We start from the raw sequence: 16,700 nt of genomic DNA, 5'->3' as shown, positions 1-16,700 counted from the left end.
ATGACCAGACATTTTTCAACATTTTTAATTGCATCCATGTTACAAATGAAATCTAGTTTCTTGTCCTTGTGATAAGACATGCAGGAAATGTATGATTATTTCATTATTAAAACTGTTCAGGAAGTCACTTAAACTGTGTCTAAATTAATGAAATAATTTTCTAACACTCAATGAATTTCCCTATTCCAAATACATCTGACTTTTCACTAAGTTATTTTAAATTTTATGAACTTTAGTTCAAAATTGCCAACATTGTAGAGAAAACTAATTTTCTGTGAAAAGCATACTGTTGCATTTACTATACTGCTAATTTATGCAGTGAATTAAGGGTTGTCATTTACGTTACAGTCTTAATAAATGGATTACTATTTCTTAACATAAAATAACAATAATTATTGATTTTTTGCACGTGTGTTTGTGTGTGTGTGTGTGTGTTTTAGTGTGTGACTGTGTTTGTGACTCATGCAATCATGTCAATTAATATAAAAATAAATAATGTGCAACGAATAATATGTTCTAATAACACAATCTTAATCTTTTAGAATTCCGTAGTGCAAGCTTCATGCCTGCATTGTAGTCTTACTGTGTATCATGTCAAAAGAATCCACCAATGCCTTTACAGAAAGAATAGATACAATTGTCAATAATATCTCCTATTCCTACAGACAGATACTCAGAATGTAATATTTTTTTAAGTCCATCTTGAACGTACCATTCTGTCCCTCTCCTTCATAATATATCTTCATGTGTTTGTGCCATGCTGCATTATTATGTGTAGCAGTTATAAAAAAAGATGTATTTAAATTGAATCAGGCTGCAAGGTGCTTAAGTTCCACATTGAACAAAAATAACACTGAGTATGTCTTGTGAAAATTTGCAGGATTCTTTTTCTCTGCCACATCATTATAACGTATTCTGTGAGACATTAGGTAGTATTTTGTGATGTAATTTACAGTCTACTGCGGTACTAACAGGAAACTGTAACCTTTGTATGCCAATAATAAATGTCTGACTGTGCATTTATTAGAACATTTTGTCTAAATGACATATATTATTGATCCACATTTTTTAATGACATGGCAGAAAAATATGTACTTGCATATACATAAACAACGACTTACGAGCCATTATACATTATCAACGCAGATCACATTTAACACACGTGTGTGTATGTATGTGTGTGTGTCTATCTATATCACACGTTTGTTTAACTTCAAACTCATAGAACAGAGATATGGAACATGTTCTGCCACTTTTTTAATTGCACAAAAGCAAGTCCATCATTTCGTACATCATAGAAAAAATACTTTAAATAAATCCTCCAGCACATTGTACCTATAGTGCGTTTAAATATTAACGTTCAGTCAGTTCTCTTCTTCCAATAGTGCTTAACTGGACTGAGTGCACCATTCTGCAGTCTCTGAGCTAAAGTCAGCCTTACCCAAACTGCTAATGCTACTGTTTTAAAATCCGATTTGTAGAAACATAAGATATAAAATTGTCTTTTAAAATGCCCAAATCAGTATTTTACCTACATGTCTCTTTATAAGGCATCATTATTAAACTGCAATTATATTATTTAAACGGTAATAACATATACACTGTGTTGTCCATTCGATGATATAGCAATAAAAACATGCATCGAACAACAAAAAGAACATATCACCTGGTTTGCGGTTTAAAAAAGTACCTGTGAACTAGACGCATATTCTTCTATTAGATGTAACCTCTTTGAATGTACAAACATCATTCTTCTTAAGTTGAAAAAGCTCCTGCTAAGGATATTTTCTATCAAGTTAATATAAATAAATTGACAAGTCTGTGTATGCAACCATGATTCACTTTCAATATTGGCCGTCTTTATTTACTTACAGAAATCTAGGACAATTTTACAAGAGATTTCTATCTTCTGATTTAGGTCCTTTCTCTCTTTGTATGGACTTGACCATGTTGGATGTTGAAAACAAACCCCATCCAAACATCTCATTGACTATGGCTTGGAATCAAGTGAGATCTCTGCCAGTTACTGTGATCTCCGATTGTCTCCCTCTGTCCTTCATATGCACAAGTGCAACCACACTGTACATGATGTGCTGGGTCTTTTGTAGTCTGTAGTTTATGTTTACTCAGTCACGCAACATCGGGCATCCTACTTTGGTCAACATTCTACCAAGCTCTGATCCCATGCAGTGTAGAAACCCCATTGGTCTGCTGGATTGGAGTCTGTCCGGAGGCCATGTCCCCAACACCAAAGTTCATGAAGTTACTGCTGGTGGTTGAAGGCTGCATGGTCTGCATGGATGGATAGCTGCAGTTATAGTTGGCATTGCATGCAGGACTGGCATAGTTGCTATAGGATGGGTAACTGTTGTAAGGGTATGGGTTGAGACTGACATTGTATGGGGAAGACTCTCCAAGGCAGGGTTTGCCATCTCTGACCAGCACGGGAACAGCAATCCTTCTGGGGGGTGGGAGCCCCACCATTTCCAGGGTCTGGTCCTGCCGCTGTCTCTTACACTTGTACCTTCTATTTTGAAACCAGATCTTGACCTGTGTAGAGGTTAGCTTGAGGACATTGGCTAGATGGTCCCGCTCTGGGGCTGACAGATACTTCTGCTGCTTGAACCTCCGTTCCAGTTCATAGACCTGGGCCTGGGAAAAGAGCACCCGAGGTTTCCGTCTCTTTCGTTGTCTTGGGCGCTCTGCATCTTCAAGGTCCCGCTTAGCTTGTTCCATGTTTTTCTGCAGAGAGCAAACTAGAAAAAAAAGTATTTTAAAATCACTATATTATTCTGAGGCATACACATGTATTTGTACCTTAAACTGAGATAAAAAAAATATACATTTTCAAACTTGGAATGTTTGTATAAAATACTACATGCCATAATAATCAAACCCATCAAAGCAATGTTCTACGATTTAAATATATTGAAAAAGATTAACAAATACAGCAAAAACAAGTTCTAACTTGCATACTGTTTTGGGCACTACCTAGGGTACAAGTATATTTTAGACAAAAATGTTTTAGATGCGTTGACATACAAGCTGATGGCAATGTTTGCGTACAAGGTACTTACTTCCACTTTCCCGAATAAAAGAAAACAGCTGTGTTTTTTTCATTTTTTTTCCATAAGGAAGAAAGTCCTCAAAACTGTTTTCCATATGCATTTTCCCAAAATATATTAAGAATGACCTTGAGCTCAGTGGTCCTCCTGTGAACTTCCATTAGAGTCTAGAGTTCCCCTTCTTCACATCCCTTCTACAGCAGACTATTTCTGCCTCAAGAAAGTTGAGGAAACCTAGGGGCCTATTGACAAAGGCATTTTGGAGTAAACAAAGTAGTTAAGTAGTTCTCCTTCCACACTCTTTTGCGTACTCTTATGTGCCTTTCTAAATTGTCCCCAAAATATCTAAAATGGGAATAAAATCGAAATATTTGGAGAATATTTATATACATTTAGTAGAAAGAGAAAGGAGTGTGCCCTTTCTATCTGAGAGGCACATGAACCTTTCAGGGACTAATAAAGTATGTGAAAGCGCACTCCTGTAGTTATACTTCCTGTACTCATAAATCCTTTGTGAATCGTACCGCTAGTATTTTAGAGCTAAGCAGCAAATATTTCCAAAAAGCACTTGAGAAATGTATAGCAACTTCAATGGTATTTTGAAGCTAAATAAATATATGCCAAATTAGTGTAATTTTATGTTTTGCTATCTTAAAGTGTTTGTAACACCATCTTGGCACCAGCAGAGATTTTGGATAATACTACCTTGGGGAAAGAAACAACAGAGCAAGAGAAGAGAAAAAAGAGATTAGAGACCGCATAAAAATAGTTTGAAAACTGAACCTACCAGCAGAATGAATGTGAGAGCAGATAGTTCTTTTTTCTGCCTGCCAAGTGTGGTTAGCTCTTTAAACAGATGTATCTTTATGGGTAGCCAAGATGCGACATAATTTAGCGCTTTCAATAGAGAGGGATCAGTGGATGAAACTCATTTGGATCTTAAAGTTAATGATACAGGTCAAAATGTTTAACCATTTTTTTTTACTATCAACATTTTCCTGGGATGAGTCGAACACCAAAGAAATGTTTGTACCGAAAAGTCTGCACGCTGCAGTTCCAAACCCTTCATAATCTACACAAAGGAGGGTAGGGAGGCAGAGCGGGAACACTGCAAAAGCTCTAGGGCTCCATGCACAGACAGATCTACTGAAATCACAGAGAGACCAACCTGACTTTGGGTCAAATCCTAATGTCAAATTAAATTAGGTGCTAAAAGTGGGCAATGAATAGTTGTCTGTCTTAGAAATGTGTGCCAGAGGGTGTGCCGCAAGAACAAACTCATGCACACAGCCCTTGCTCTCCTTGATGGCACAGAATCTTGCATTTTATCACAGACTATTTAATGCTAGAGCCGCAGGGCTCGAGTCGGGGTACCACGCGGGTGGAAGGCGTCCCCCCACTTATTTTACCAGGAGCTCCATTACTGGAGCAAATGGAGCCACACATTCACTCTTTGGCCTCTCTGGGGCAAGATCAGAGCTCATTCAAAACGCTGCTGACGCACTGGCTTCTCTGATGCAATCGCACCTAAGGGTTGAGCGAGGGGTGGCAATGAGTCTGATGGTGCAAGCCACCTTTCGTGACGTCACTTCCTGTCGTGGCGTCAGCGTCCCCCCACTTCTTTTTTTAGGATTTGTGCCCTGTTTAAGAGCAGCACATGACATCGTTGTAATTGACTCTTAGTAAGCTGCTTGCTCCACATTTTTTTCTTCCATGCAACAGAATGTTGCAGAGTTTCCAACAGCGCTCTGCAATCTTTCGGAAATCTAGGCCTACATTTGCTCAGGTGTTGTTCAATAGGGTTTTAGGAGTAAGGTTGAGATGTACAGATTTGGTTCAGCCTTTATATTTGCAGGCTTCCAGGTTTTGCTTTTCTGTTTTTCGTTCATTCCTTTTATTGTTTATCTTACATCGTTTTACAGTATAATTAAATAATTTAAACGCATTGAAAATGAATCCCATTGAAGACATCATTACAAAAACGTACAACATTTAAAAGAGAACTCGTGGTGGCGCCAGATATTTAGAAGACAAGGTTACCTGAAACCCTATAGCCATCTATTCGAGAAATTGAGCCATTCACAAACTAGGTCCTTCTGGCAAATAAATCAGGACATTCAAAGGTAACATATACAATTGTGGTTTGGATTAATGTTGAGGGGCGGTATGATATCAGAGTGGGAATCTTGAATTGTGGTCTGGATTAATGTTGAGGGGCGGTATGATATCAGAGTGGGAATCTTGAATTGTGGTCTGGATTAATGTTGAGGGGCGGTATGATATCAGAGTGGGAATCTTGAATTGTGGTCTGGATTAATGTTGAGGGGCGGTATGATATCAGAGTGGGAATCTTGAATTGTGGTTTGGTTTAATGTTGAGGGGCGGTATGATAACAGAGTGGGAATCTTGAATTGTGGTTTGGATTAATGTTGAGGGACGGTATGATATCAGAGATGGAATCTTGAATTGTGGTTTGTATTAATGTTGAGGGGCGGTATGATATCAGAGTGGGAATCTTGAATTGTGGTCTGGATTAATGTTGAGGGGCGGTATGATATCAGAGTGGGAATCTTGAATTGTGGTTTGGTTTAATGTTGAGGGGCGGTATGATATCAGAGTGGGAATCTTGAATTGTGGTCTGGATTAATGTTGAGGGGCGGTATGATATCAGAGTGGGAATCTTGAATTGTGGTTTGGTTTAATGTTGAGGGGCGGTATGATATCAGAGTGGGAATCTTGAATTGTGGTCTGGATTAATGTTGAGGGGCGGTATGATATCAGAGTGGGAATCTTGAATTGTGGTTTGGTTTAATGTTGAGGGGCGGTATGATATCAGAGTGGGAATCTTGAATTGTGGTTTGGTTTAATGTTGAGGGGCGGTATGATATCAGAGTGGGAATCTTGAATTGTGGTTTGGATTAATGTTGAGGGACGGTATGATATCAGAGATGGAATCTTGAATTGTGGTTTGTATTAATGTTGAGGGGCGGTATGATATCAGAGTGGGAATCTTGAATTGTGGTTTGGATTTTATTGTAAACCATTGATTAGGTTATTGGGTATGCCTAGGCAGAGAGTGTTTCCATTTTTGATTTTGGCTCCGGAAATGGTTGCCCTTTCTTTTTAGTTTGAGATCATTTAAAAAAAAAATGGCTCTTCTTATTTATGTTTCATCAAATTTGTTATTGGATCGAATTGGAGAACCGTTGTTTTTAGTAGTTATTTTTAGATGATAGTTTTAACATCTAGGATTTTCGGCATGTATTACAGTGAGCGTTGGAGTGCTGTTTTTAAGTCTTCCACTTCAGATTTGTCACGGTTCAGGCCGACCCAGTTGAACGCCTTCCTTTTTTTCGGACAGTAAGTGTTGTTTTGCTCATTGCGGTGATGTATTTGTCAACTGCTTGCACAGTGTAACAGTGCACTCGGAAGTTGGGATACTTGGTGCGTGTAACCGCCTACGTTTGCGTCACGTGATGGCCCTCGGGAAGTTTCATACATGAACGCTGAAGGAGCTCGGCATGTTATGGGACACCCCACTTTGTGATCGTGTTGGGGTCATTGATGCTCGCACTGTTACTTGCGTGTACCTGTTTGTCGTTAAGAAGCAGCCCCGGCGGGGAGATTGATGGGGATAAATAAACGTACACGTGTAGGATGACGTCACAATTCAAGTAGTTGTAAGGTTTTCTGGCACCCAATCAAATGACAGGAATAAATAGACATTTTAAACGCAAATCTTCCTAAATCTCCAGACTGTATCAATGTATTATGTGTGCATCTAGTACATTTATATATGCTTAGGTAGGTTTACTTGTCCAAGTCGGTGTTTTGTGTAGCTCGCATCTGATTCACATTCACTTCTTGAAACGACACACATGCAAAAACAACACAACTAAGGGTGTACGAAAATACAGATATCTAAGCCAGTTTATGGAACACTATGGGGCGCTGTAACCATAATATCAGAAAACGTTGGCAAAAGGCAATTGCTCCACAGAGACGTGTGTTGTACATTGAGGGTAAAGGCATGGCGATGTATCAGAATATTACGTCTGGCAATTGTTAGCAAATCGCAGCAGTTTCATGACTGGTAATTCAGAGCAAGGATCATGTCACGCCCTGAACTGCAATATAGAAACCTAAAAGAGCTTATATCTTCTCTCTCTCTCCTCTCTCTCTCTCTCTCTCTCTCTCTCTCTCTCTCTCTCTCTCTCTCTCTTTCTTTCCTTATCTCCCTCCCATTTACCCCTGACTCCATATGCAGATAGATAACTACAGCTAAATATGCATTATGGTCCAGTATGCCAATGTAGGGATTCCGGTGAAACCACAATAAACTATGAGGCTGGAGGGGCGTGGCTTCCATTGGTGCAGCAGGTGCAGCAGCACCGGAGCCCAGTGGAGCCTGATAATTGCTGAATGTACCAGCCCAGCAGTAGTCAAGAGGCCTCTCTCCAAGTTTGCACCACGGACCACAGGCCTGGAACTCGCTCCCTATGCCACTGAGATATGTGACAGAGTTAGCCAAGTTTAAGAAATTGCTTAAAACCTTGTTATTCTGTCAACGATCACCCAATCTTTATCAGCATTTCATAGCATTAGCGACAGGGGGTGTCACTTGGGTTATCTGAGAGCAGCGACACTTGTTGAGTAGCGGTGCGCTATAGAAATGTCTTCATTCATTCATTCATTCATCGTTGCCATGCTGCTCAGGCTGCAGGCAGTGTGGCTTCCGTATGTCACCAGCTCTGCATGACAGCCTTTCTGGACTTTAATACCTGCATGTAACCCGTTATGTGTTTTTATTGTTATTTGGCTGTTGTGCCGCGCATTCTGTTATTGAAATGATAGCAATGCCGGCTAGTCTGCCGGGGTGTGCTGAGTTAGCCAGATTATAGTGTGTCTTGGATACATTTTGCATATTTAATCATGCTGCTAATATTCGATGAGCATTTTTAACCTGGATTAGGAGCATTCCTTGATGGAGAAGGGCTATTCCGTCACAGCATTTCAGTCCCCTATCCTGGCACAGGTGCAGCGCCTAGCAAGAGTAAAGCGCTTCAAATTAGTCAGTCAAAAGGGGCTGATGTTCTTTGGAGGTGAAGATGAGAATTGTTCGGTCAAAACATCCGAGTTCTGCTTCCAGACACTTAACCAAAACGTGTGATCCTGGACAAATCACTTTTTCTGTTTGTGCCTCGGTACATTTGTTTTATCTGTTTTTAGCTGAAATGGGCGACCGCAGGTGGGGGTGAGAAGCGCACTTCGAAGTGGGGGACACTGAGAGACAGATTTACAAGCCCCTTGCGCCACTTTTGCGTCACTTTTAACATGGGAAAAGTGACGCAAAAGTGGCGTAAGGGGCTTGTAAATCTGCCCCTGAGTACTCAACTGAGCGCCAGACAAAACGTATGTTCATGCTGTCGCTTAGCTCTGAATTGTAATTAGTGAATGATAAATACATAACATATGCAAACCAAACAAGATAATAATAATGTATTGGCAGGCTCTTGCAAACCGCATACTTAGCCTCCATTCCCATGTAAAGAAGACAATAACAGTTCAACCTATATTAAACGAGCTCTCGCCAATGGCTATTACAATATACGCAAGACAAAATGCGCATTAGTAGATGAATTAAAAAATAATATACATTCTTAAATGCAAAATAAACAGGCACATGAAAAGGCAGTAAGTTACTCTTTCCTCGCCTGCTATTGTGTGATGAGTGAGTTTAACGCAATAATGGACTTGCCCCTTTGCTCGAGGAGTTGTTTTTAACTCCCCTATGATTTTCGGAGACCGGTTTTTCCGCAGTGCGAGATAGATAGACATGTCCCAGAGCCGAACTGTAATTTCCCTCAGCATGCCACTCTAAGCCCCGATACCCGCCTGCCGGCCTAGTGTCTAGCGCCTAGATTAAACGTATTTAACAATGCGAGTGCGCCCACACCTACAGGCATGTCCGACTATTGCACAGACTCAGTCATTCTTAACCCCCAAACCCTTCCCCCGAGTGCTTGTAAATGCTGCATTTGTTGTGTAGTACTTTCTCTCATGATGTACGAATTACTGTTTGTCAAAATGGCGGCCTCCTCCCTCAGGAAGTGATCTGCGTCTGCAGTCCGGGCTTTCCCAATAAACGTTGGCTTGAATTAAGCAGATTATAATTATGAGAATTATGAATAATAATCTGATATGTGTAGTGCTAAGAAAGTGCAACGTGCGATTTAAGGCACCCATGTTTTATATTATAATTATTATTTTCATCAATAATAATACATACTAATCTGATGTTTGGAGTACTAAGAAAGAGCAGATATACGCTATGACTCGCCTATATATAATTAAAACAATAATAATAATAATATATGTACATAGGCATTTCATATCTCAATTATGCTCCTTCTTAGCGCTATAAATATCGGTTGGTTAGTAAAACACGATTTATTGGCACTCAAATATTCATTTGTTTGGTGTCACCCATTACCACGCCGCTGACTACGTGTTTTCTTTGTCGCTTAAAAATATAAGGCTGCGTTGATGGATAGTGTTGACAATAGTTTGTAACAAAAACGTAAACAGGCATGTTAAAGAGAGTTGATAGGTTAACACCTCCGCAAAGGGCCCGGGATTTCCAACCGCTTCTGCTATGACAGTCTGGGAGCTTTGGTGCAGTGGGCACATTTTGTTATATTAATTTCAAAGTGTAAACCATACTTAAACCCATGTTTATTCACCAGGGCGCTGGTTCCCCGGAGGAACGGAGAATACCTGGGTGTGAAGGACTTGTGTTTTGACTTCTGCTTTATTTTTTTTCGCTGTCGCCTGTCAGAGGGCGCGGGTGCACTGCGCCAACCATGCTCCGCGGTTGCAGCTTCTGGGCACTATCTACTGCGGTCCATTTGGATTCACATATTCACCCCATAAGCCCACCGCTGAATTGTCCTTGCTTGTGGGCTTAAAATATTTTGCATTCAACCTGTTGAGATTCCAGGAGTAGTTATAAAGGGTTGCCTTCCTCTCCTTAAAATGAAAGCAAAAACCCCCTCCGTGAAATGTTTAGTCTATTTTTTAATAGAACGAAGGGGATTGAAAATGCATGTCTCAAAATGTGGATATTTAGTCCAAAAGGCGGGTAACAATATTCACTATTATTAACATGACTAAGCACGCATGCAGATGGCCGTTCATCCCCGTACCTTTTTTGTCCGCTTTCGCGTCCTCGGAATAGCCCTTGGCATAGAATGTGCCCGGGAAGGCTGGCGAAGCTTTGGGGGGCTCCCCCTGTGCCAGCTCCTCGCCCAGGTCGGCCAGGCTGGTGGTCCCGGGGTAGGTCTCCTGCTTGAAGCCGGACAGCATGCAGGAGGGGGCGGCCATGGACGTCACCAGGCAGGGGTGCTGCTGCTCCAGGTTAAGGATGTCCTTGACTGAAAAGGGGGTGGAGGTCACCGGGCTGTGGAACATGGCGGAGCCAGAGGATGCGGGCTCAGCGGCTTGGCAGCAGAGGGGTGCAGAGGCCCCCCGGAGCCTGCATCTCCGTCCTGCAGCAGCCCTGGCCGGGAGGGGTGTGTGCAGGCTACTGAGGCAGGTAGGGCAGAGCCTGCGAGCCTGAGGCCAGCTCCGGCAATCTCTGGCTTCCTATTGGTCCGCCGACAGTGATGTATGCAGAGAGCCAGACTTACAGTCACCTAATATAGTAAGGAGACGTGAGCCCCGGCTTATTTAAAGGGACTGCACACAAAACGTCACCGAACCGTCCCTCTTCTATGTTTAGTTATGTTAGGTTGGTACATGTTATGCCGCATTCCTCTTAATGCAATACCATGTTGTGCTGTGCATAATATGCTCTGCTATGTTAAGCTATGCTGCTTTGTTAGGTCATTAGTTGCTGTGTTACGTAGTGGTGTGCTTTGATATGTTCTTAGTTTCTTCCTGGCTATGTGACATTCTATTATTTAGGGCTTGTTATATTTATTTATTTACTTCAGTTTTCTATTGTGCGCACTTTGCACTAAAGCGTCAGAGCGGTTTATATGAGCATAAGATTATATTACACAAGGTCAGATTTGTTTTTGTTTTTTTGTTTGTTTTTTGGGGGGTCAAGTTGACATTATTTGATTTGCCAAAAAACCACAGGATGTTGTGGGGACGCCGGAACTCCAACCTGGTTTCCCAGTTCCAAAGCCGTCCGCTCAGTCGGTTAGGTTACGTCTCCCCCCCCCCCCCCCCCCCCATACTATGTTGTGCTGTTACTGAGTTTTCCTATTTAATGCCATTTTATACCTTGTTTTGCTCTTTTTGTTTCACTGTTAATGTATGTTGTAATACGACATCTTGCCGTTTTTGTAGAGTACTAATTTAAATCATTCTTTGCTTTTTAATTAAGAGTTAATTTATATTATGCCATTTGTTACTTCGTGTTATTTTGTCCTGCGCTGCACTAGCCTATGCAATGCGAGTCTGACATATTATGTAATGGAGTTTAACCTATATATTTATCAACTGTTTCATAGTTTAGGCACCAAGCAGTAGCTACAGGAACCAAGCAATTCCGTTTCGTAACGGTGGTTGGCTAAGGCACGTGCACATTTACTGATATACCTATAATATATCTATATGAAAGATATAGCTACACTTAAGGACATGCAGTTATGAAAGCTGCACATTTACAGTAAAAAGGGCGGCGAGAGGTTCACAGCATTTGACCTGTATGAATGTTCTCTCTTTGGAATTCTTGTTTGTAGGCGGAAGTGGTGAGAACGTTGCGTCTCTCTGTGTTCCAATGTAAGGCGCCTAGTGCTAGAAGGAACAGCGCTTTACTAGGCGCAAGGCGATCCGAGTGTGATGGAAATAGATAGAGTCGATCTTAGACTTCCAACAGGCGGGAATCGAGACAGGACGATTTCAGGTAATTCAGTCAGACCGTTAACAGCTTTGAAGACAAGTGCGCATTATGTTTTGACGTGGGGTGCCGTCTATTTATACACCCTATGATGACATGCACATGCATTTATGTTACGGCGTCAATGGATATAACCAAGCAAGTTTCACAGATCTTTCCCATGAATTTTAAGTTGATGTTCTTAATTTATTTCGTAGTCCTGAGAACATTTTTAAAGGTCTAGGTTGAGGTGCGTTTTGGTGTTAAGGTGTAGCAACAGGATATATACAATTTCTAATCCAATAAATTGCCATTTAGCCCAATTTGTATAATTCTTGAAAAACAGTTTAATTTATTGTGCCTCCATTCCATTAACAAGCAAAAAACATGGAGTGCTTAATAATTATCCATTATATAAAATGCACTGGTGTAGGCGCACGTGTTATTTCACATCATGTGTATTTGCCCAGTGGTTCTCTTCTTTATATGTTGTTTTTAGTTCCTTTCTCCTCGAGATTGCAAACTCTGATTACAGGAGAACATAGGATTAAAAAATGCTCTCACGGGGGAGAAAAGATTGCGCGCACCATAAGCATAGACATTATGGGAAAAAAAGAAACATCGACAATTACACGGCATTATTGGATTTTATTTTCAGATTCCCTTTTTGTGGAGGGTCGGGAGAGGTTAAAGTTTTATACACGTGAGATGTGTTTTTTTTACGTCTGTTTGGTTGCCGAAAGGAACCGCTGCAAATGGTATTTATTTTCCCATCTCAAAATACAACATATAGAGCTGTGAACATGAAAGACGGGCTCATTGAGTGTAGACAAGACAGAATGTGCTGAAATAAATTAAACAACACACGGGAGACGCCCTGTTTCTAAAGGAGTGAAGTTCTTCTCCTGGTGCGAAGCGTAGCTCTTGTTTGCGTATCATTGGCACGTCCTGTAATCCCAGACAAGGCAAAAAGCTGTTATTATTCTCCTCAATATATGACAAAAGAGTTTTGTTTATTTTTAAACGGCATATTCTTCAATAAGCAATATTTGATTCTAGCGCCTCGTAGGCCACTGCAGGCATCTATGCGCGCTGTGCAGAACAAGTGTTTTACACATTCTGCAATGACGCTCTCCCGCGGTGCGCCAGATCCATGGCGCCGCGTGCCCTCACAGCTAGTGACAGGAAGTTGTGTTTAGAGAGCGAAACGGACTGTGCGCACCTATTCACTCGGCCGATACTAGAGAACTCGGGCGGTCAGCCCCAATCTATGCCTCTCTGGTAAATATCTTCTTTGAGTAAGAATAGGTCCCGGAGCTCAGACACAGGAGTCCTTGAATTGTAATGAGAAAACGCTGGATGGGTGGGGCAGTGTGGGTGGATGGATGGCTGGCTGGATCATGGATAAAAGGAGGGATGGATGGGTGGGAGGATGGATGTATGGGTGGGTGGGTGGGTGGGTTGATGCGTGGATGGATGTATGGATGGGTGGGTGGGTTGATGGGTGGGTGGGTGGATGGATGTATGGATGGGTTGATGGATGGGTGGATGGATGGCTGGCTGGATCATGGATAAAAGGATGAATGGATGGATTGATGGCTGGATGGATGGGTGGGTTTGGATGGATGGGTGGATGGATGGCTGGTTGTAACACGAATAAAAGGATGAATGGGTGGGGCATTGAGGGTGGATGGATGGGTGGATGGACGGATGGATGGGTGGGTGGGTGAATCATGGATAAAAGGATGGATGGGGGTGGGTGGATGCTATGCAGGCGAAGGAACGGACTTGCACAGTGCACCTCTGTTCCAGAGTTTTCTAGCTTGGAGGTGCGGGTGCTTGAGACTGTTACGTCCTGGCTCAGTCCAAGACCAATAGTATCTTCACACCTTTTTCGATGGGCTCCAATTTGACAAATCTGCATAAAATAACAAACATATGTACATGTCCACTTCGAATATTTGGGGAAAATACGAAGCAGTAAAGAGGCAAGTGGCGTTATCTGCAAAGAGTGCATTGCTTGCAGTTCTATACACGCAGTGCCTCTGCAGTACACGTCCAGTGCGCACACAAACACACATTTTACACTCAGGGCACAGGAGTCCCGTTCTCTGACCTGCCCCGCAGGTAAGTTGTATGTGCACAGAGTTCAACGGGCTGTGTGTTCGGTACATCAACACCCAATTCACGCCCAGTGACACAGGAGGCCCGTCCTTCGACCTTGTAGTTGAGGGAAACTGCATTCCCAAGCTCCGTGAGACACTACACACCAGTCCCGTGTGTGACGCCCAGCCACCTCGCGCTCACAGGTACAGGAGGCCCGTGCTTAATTTGTAAACGAAAATGTACCTGGGCCCTTGTAAGGAGGCCACTGCAACTTCCCCCATCCATTGCCACTGCCACTGCTGCCAATGATAGCACAAACACAGATACTAACCATCACACTCCAAGTGTCACAATTCAGACTGTACCAGCCCCCCCCCCCCCCCCCCCCACACAGCTAAAATAATTGCTTAGGCGGCAGGTATGAGTCGTTTTTAATTTACACTGAATTAACAAACTACTGTTGCTGTGCTTATCTCTAAAATAGACAGACAGTGCAACCATGCGCCAGCCTGTCTTCAGATCCGGCTGAACGAAGAAATCCCGGTGCCAAGCACCGCAAGCCAGCGGCTCAAATTAAGCACTGAAGGAGACCACACTCGGCACCCCGCCCCACGGGATCCCGCGTCACTAGAGATAGATGCGCGCACAGATGTCCACAGAACAGACACCGCCGCACGCACAGTGCGTACTATGTAAACACACGTCCCACGCTCAAGTGTACAGACCCTTCGTCGGGATGTCGGCTGAGGGGTACCGTGAGAGCACAGACAGACAGACTGGGGGTCTCACTCAATCCCTGGGGGCGCGAGGGGCGTTGGTGACTCCGCTAATCTTCAAGGGTCTGGAGACAGAGAGTCATTTGGGGGGAAGCCGAGCAGACAGAGAGGAAGAAGGCCTGCGCGAGGCTTTAGGCCCGGGCCTCCCCGGACACTCGAAACCACCCCTCTAAGCCCGACGCGCTGCTCCGGGGTGAGTGATGCTCTAATGCTATCGGACCCCAGATAAGGGAAGGATGTTTTGGTTGGTGGGAGACTCCGGGGGGGGGGGGGGGGGGGGGGGCTGATATTTCTTCAAGGGAGGGCACTCGACCCTTACGCTGTCTGCTGGCACCGCTGCTGCATACATGTCACTTATTGATCAGCATGTGTGCCCTTGTTCGCTGGTTTTTATGTGCCCGTCGTCTGTCTCTGCACATTTTGTCAAACCAGTCCGCATATGGTACATAGCAATCGATCAAAGGTTGGGGGAAATGGTGCATTCTACAACACTTTTTTCATTATATATTATATAAAACATTTTAATTATATAATATTTGATATATATAATAAAGTGTATAAGAATGATGAAGTTATGGTGCACCAGGATGCAGCAAACTTCATTGGGGCTCTTCAACGATTCCCTAACTATCACCCTCTAAAAGTGCCTGTCATCTCTCCAAAGCCCCCCACTCACACACATTTCATTTGTTTATAGTGCCTCTCTTATCAGTGTAGGGTGTCAGAGCATTTTACATCACACGCATACAGAAACAATGAATCATATATATGTAAAACAGTGTATAGAAAATGTTAGGTAAGACAAAGGGCACTACAAGGTGTAGGGTTCACATGTCAGCCATACTGGCAAGCATTTTTGTAAGAGTGCTTGGTCTGGGGAATCACAAACTCCGGATTCAGAACCTAACATGACTTTACTAATAAGAATTTATTTCTATCCAAAGAAACCATTTTAATCAAAAAAAGGATAATGAAACACAGGGAAAAAGCATAACTTTCTAACCTAGATTATGATTGTAATTTATGAACTGCAGAGTAACAAAAGGATCTCTGTGACAAAAGCAGCAACCCACTGAGCTATGCACATAAAATACTGTTCTGTGATCTGCCCAGTACTCATTCTTTGCAGCAGGCATATTATCCCTCTGTGCTACCTTAGACGAGTCAAACCTGCCACTAGACAAATCTCTGATCTCTCTCCAGCAGGTACATTAATCACCAGAGTTATCTTGGCATTTTTATTGTTGCCTGAAAACTGTTTGATATGCAATGAACTCGGCAGTGCTTTTAAAACTGCTGCTTTGCTCTGCTACAAATCCACCCTCCAGTAACAAAACCGCCCCCCCATCCTTTCAGTCTCGCGAGGAAATGCCTGATGCCCGATACAGCCAGTCCGACCCTGTTAAGATCCTATGTACAAGGCAATTTTAAAAATTATTTTTCAACCAACATCATGTTAGAATATGGCAAGGTGTTTTCCAAATTCAACAGCGTATTCCCCTAAAATGCATACGAGATTCACCTTAGGACATTAGAATATAATAACTCTGCATTGAGAAGTATTTATTAACAGAGGGCGATTTGTACAGGAAGTTACAAACTTTAATTCTCCCCCTCACCCTCTCCACCCTACGCAGTTGCGGCCCGTGGAGGGAGTTCCGTGGGGCAGAAAGGCAGGGGAGGGGCAGGGTGGGTGGTAGTAAACAACGGAATATGGATGATTGGAGGTAAGTAAACAATTAAATAAATAAAATAAATTTCATTGTGACCCTGCATCGCAAAAAGCGATGTAGCACGCACTATGAAATTCGTTTTATTTATTTGTTTACTTACCTCCAATCATACATATTCCGGTGTTTGCTACCC

At 42.5% G+C, this 16,700-nt stretch overlaps 1 protein-coding gene across 1 annotated transcript; it reads right to left on the bottom strand.

The window, feature by feature from the left end:
- Window positions 1-1,240: 1,240 nt before the first annotated feature.
- Window positions 1,241-10,717, bottom strand: NKX2-5 (NK2 homeobox 5). The gene is made up of 2 exons (XM_086928868.1): window positions 10,271-10,717; window positions 1,241-2,756 (listed from the first exon to the last, which is right to left on the bottom strand). Exons 1-2 carry the CDS (start codon window positions 10,533-10,535, stop codon window positions 2,167-2,169), a joined length of 855 nt encoding a protein of 284 aa, XP_086784994.1. The 5' UTR covers window positions 10,536-10,717; the 3' UTR covers window positions 1,241-2,166.
- Between the last annotated feature and the right edge of the window lie 5,983 nt (window positions 10,718-16,700).

Source organism: Lissotriton vulgaris, chromosome 7, assembly GCF_964263255.1.
Source record: "Lissotriton vulgaris chromosome 7, aLisVul1.2, whole genome shotgun sequence".
Taxonomy (NCBI): Eukaryota; Metazoa; Chordata; class Amphibia; order Caudata; family Salamandridae; genus Lissotriton; species Lissotriton vulgaris.
The sequence above is the reverse complement of the archived record's forward strand: the minus strand, read 5'-3'. Positions and strand labels throughout refer to the sequence as shown.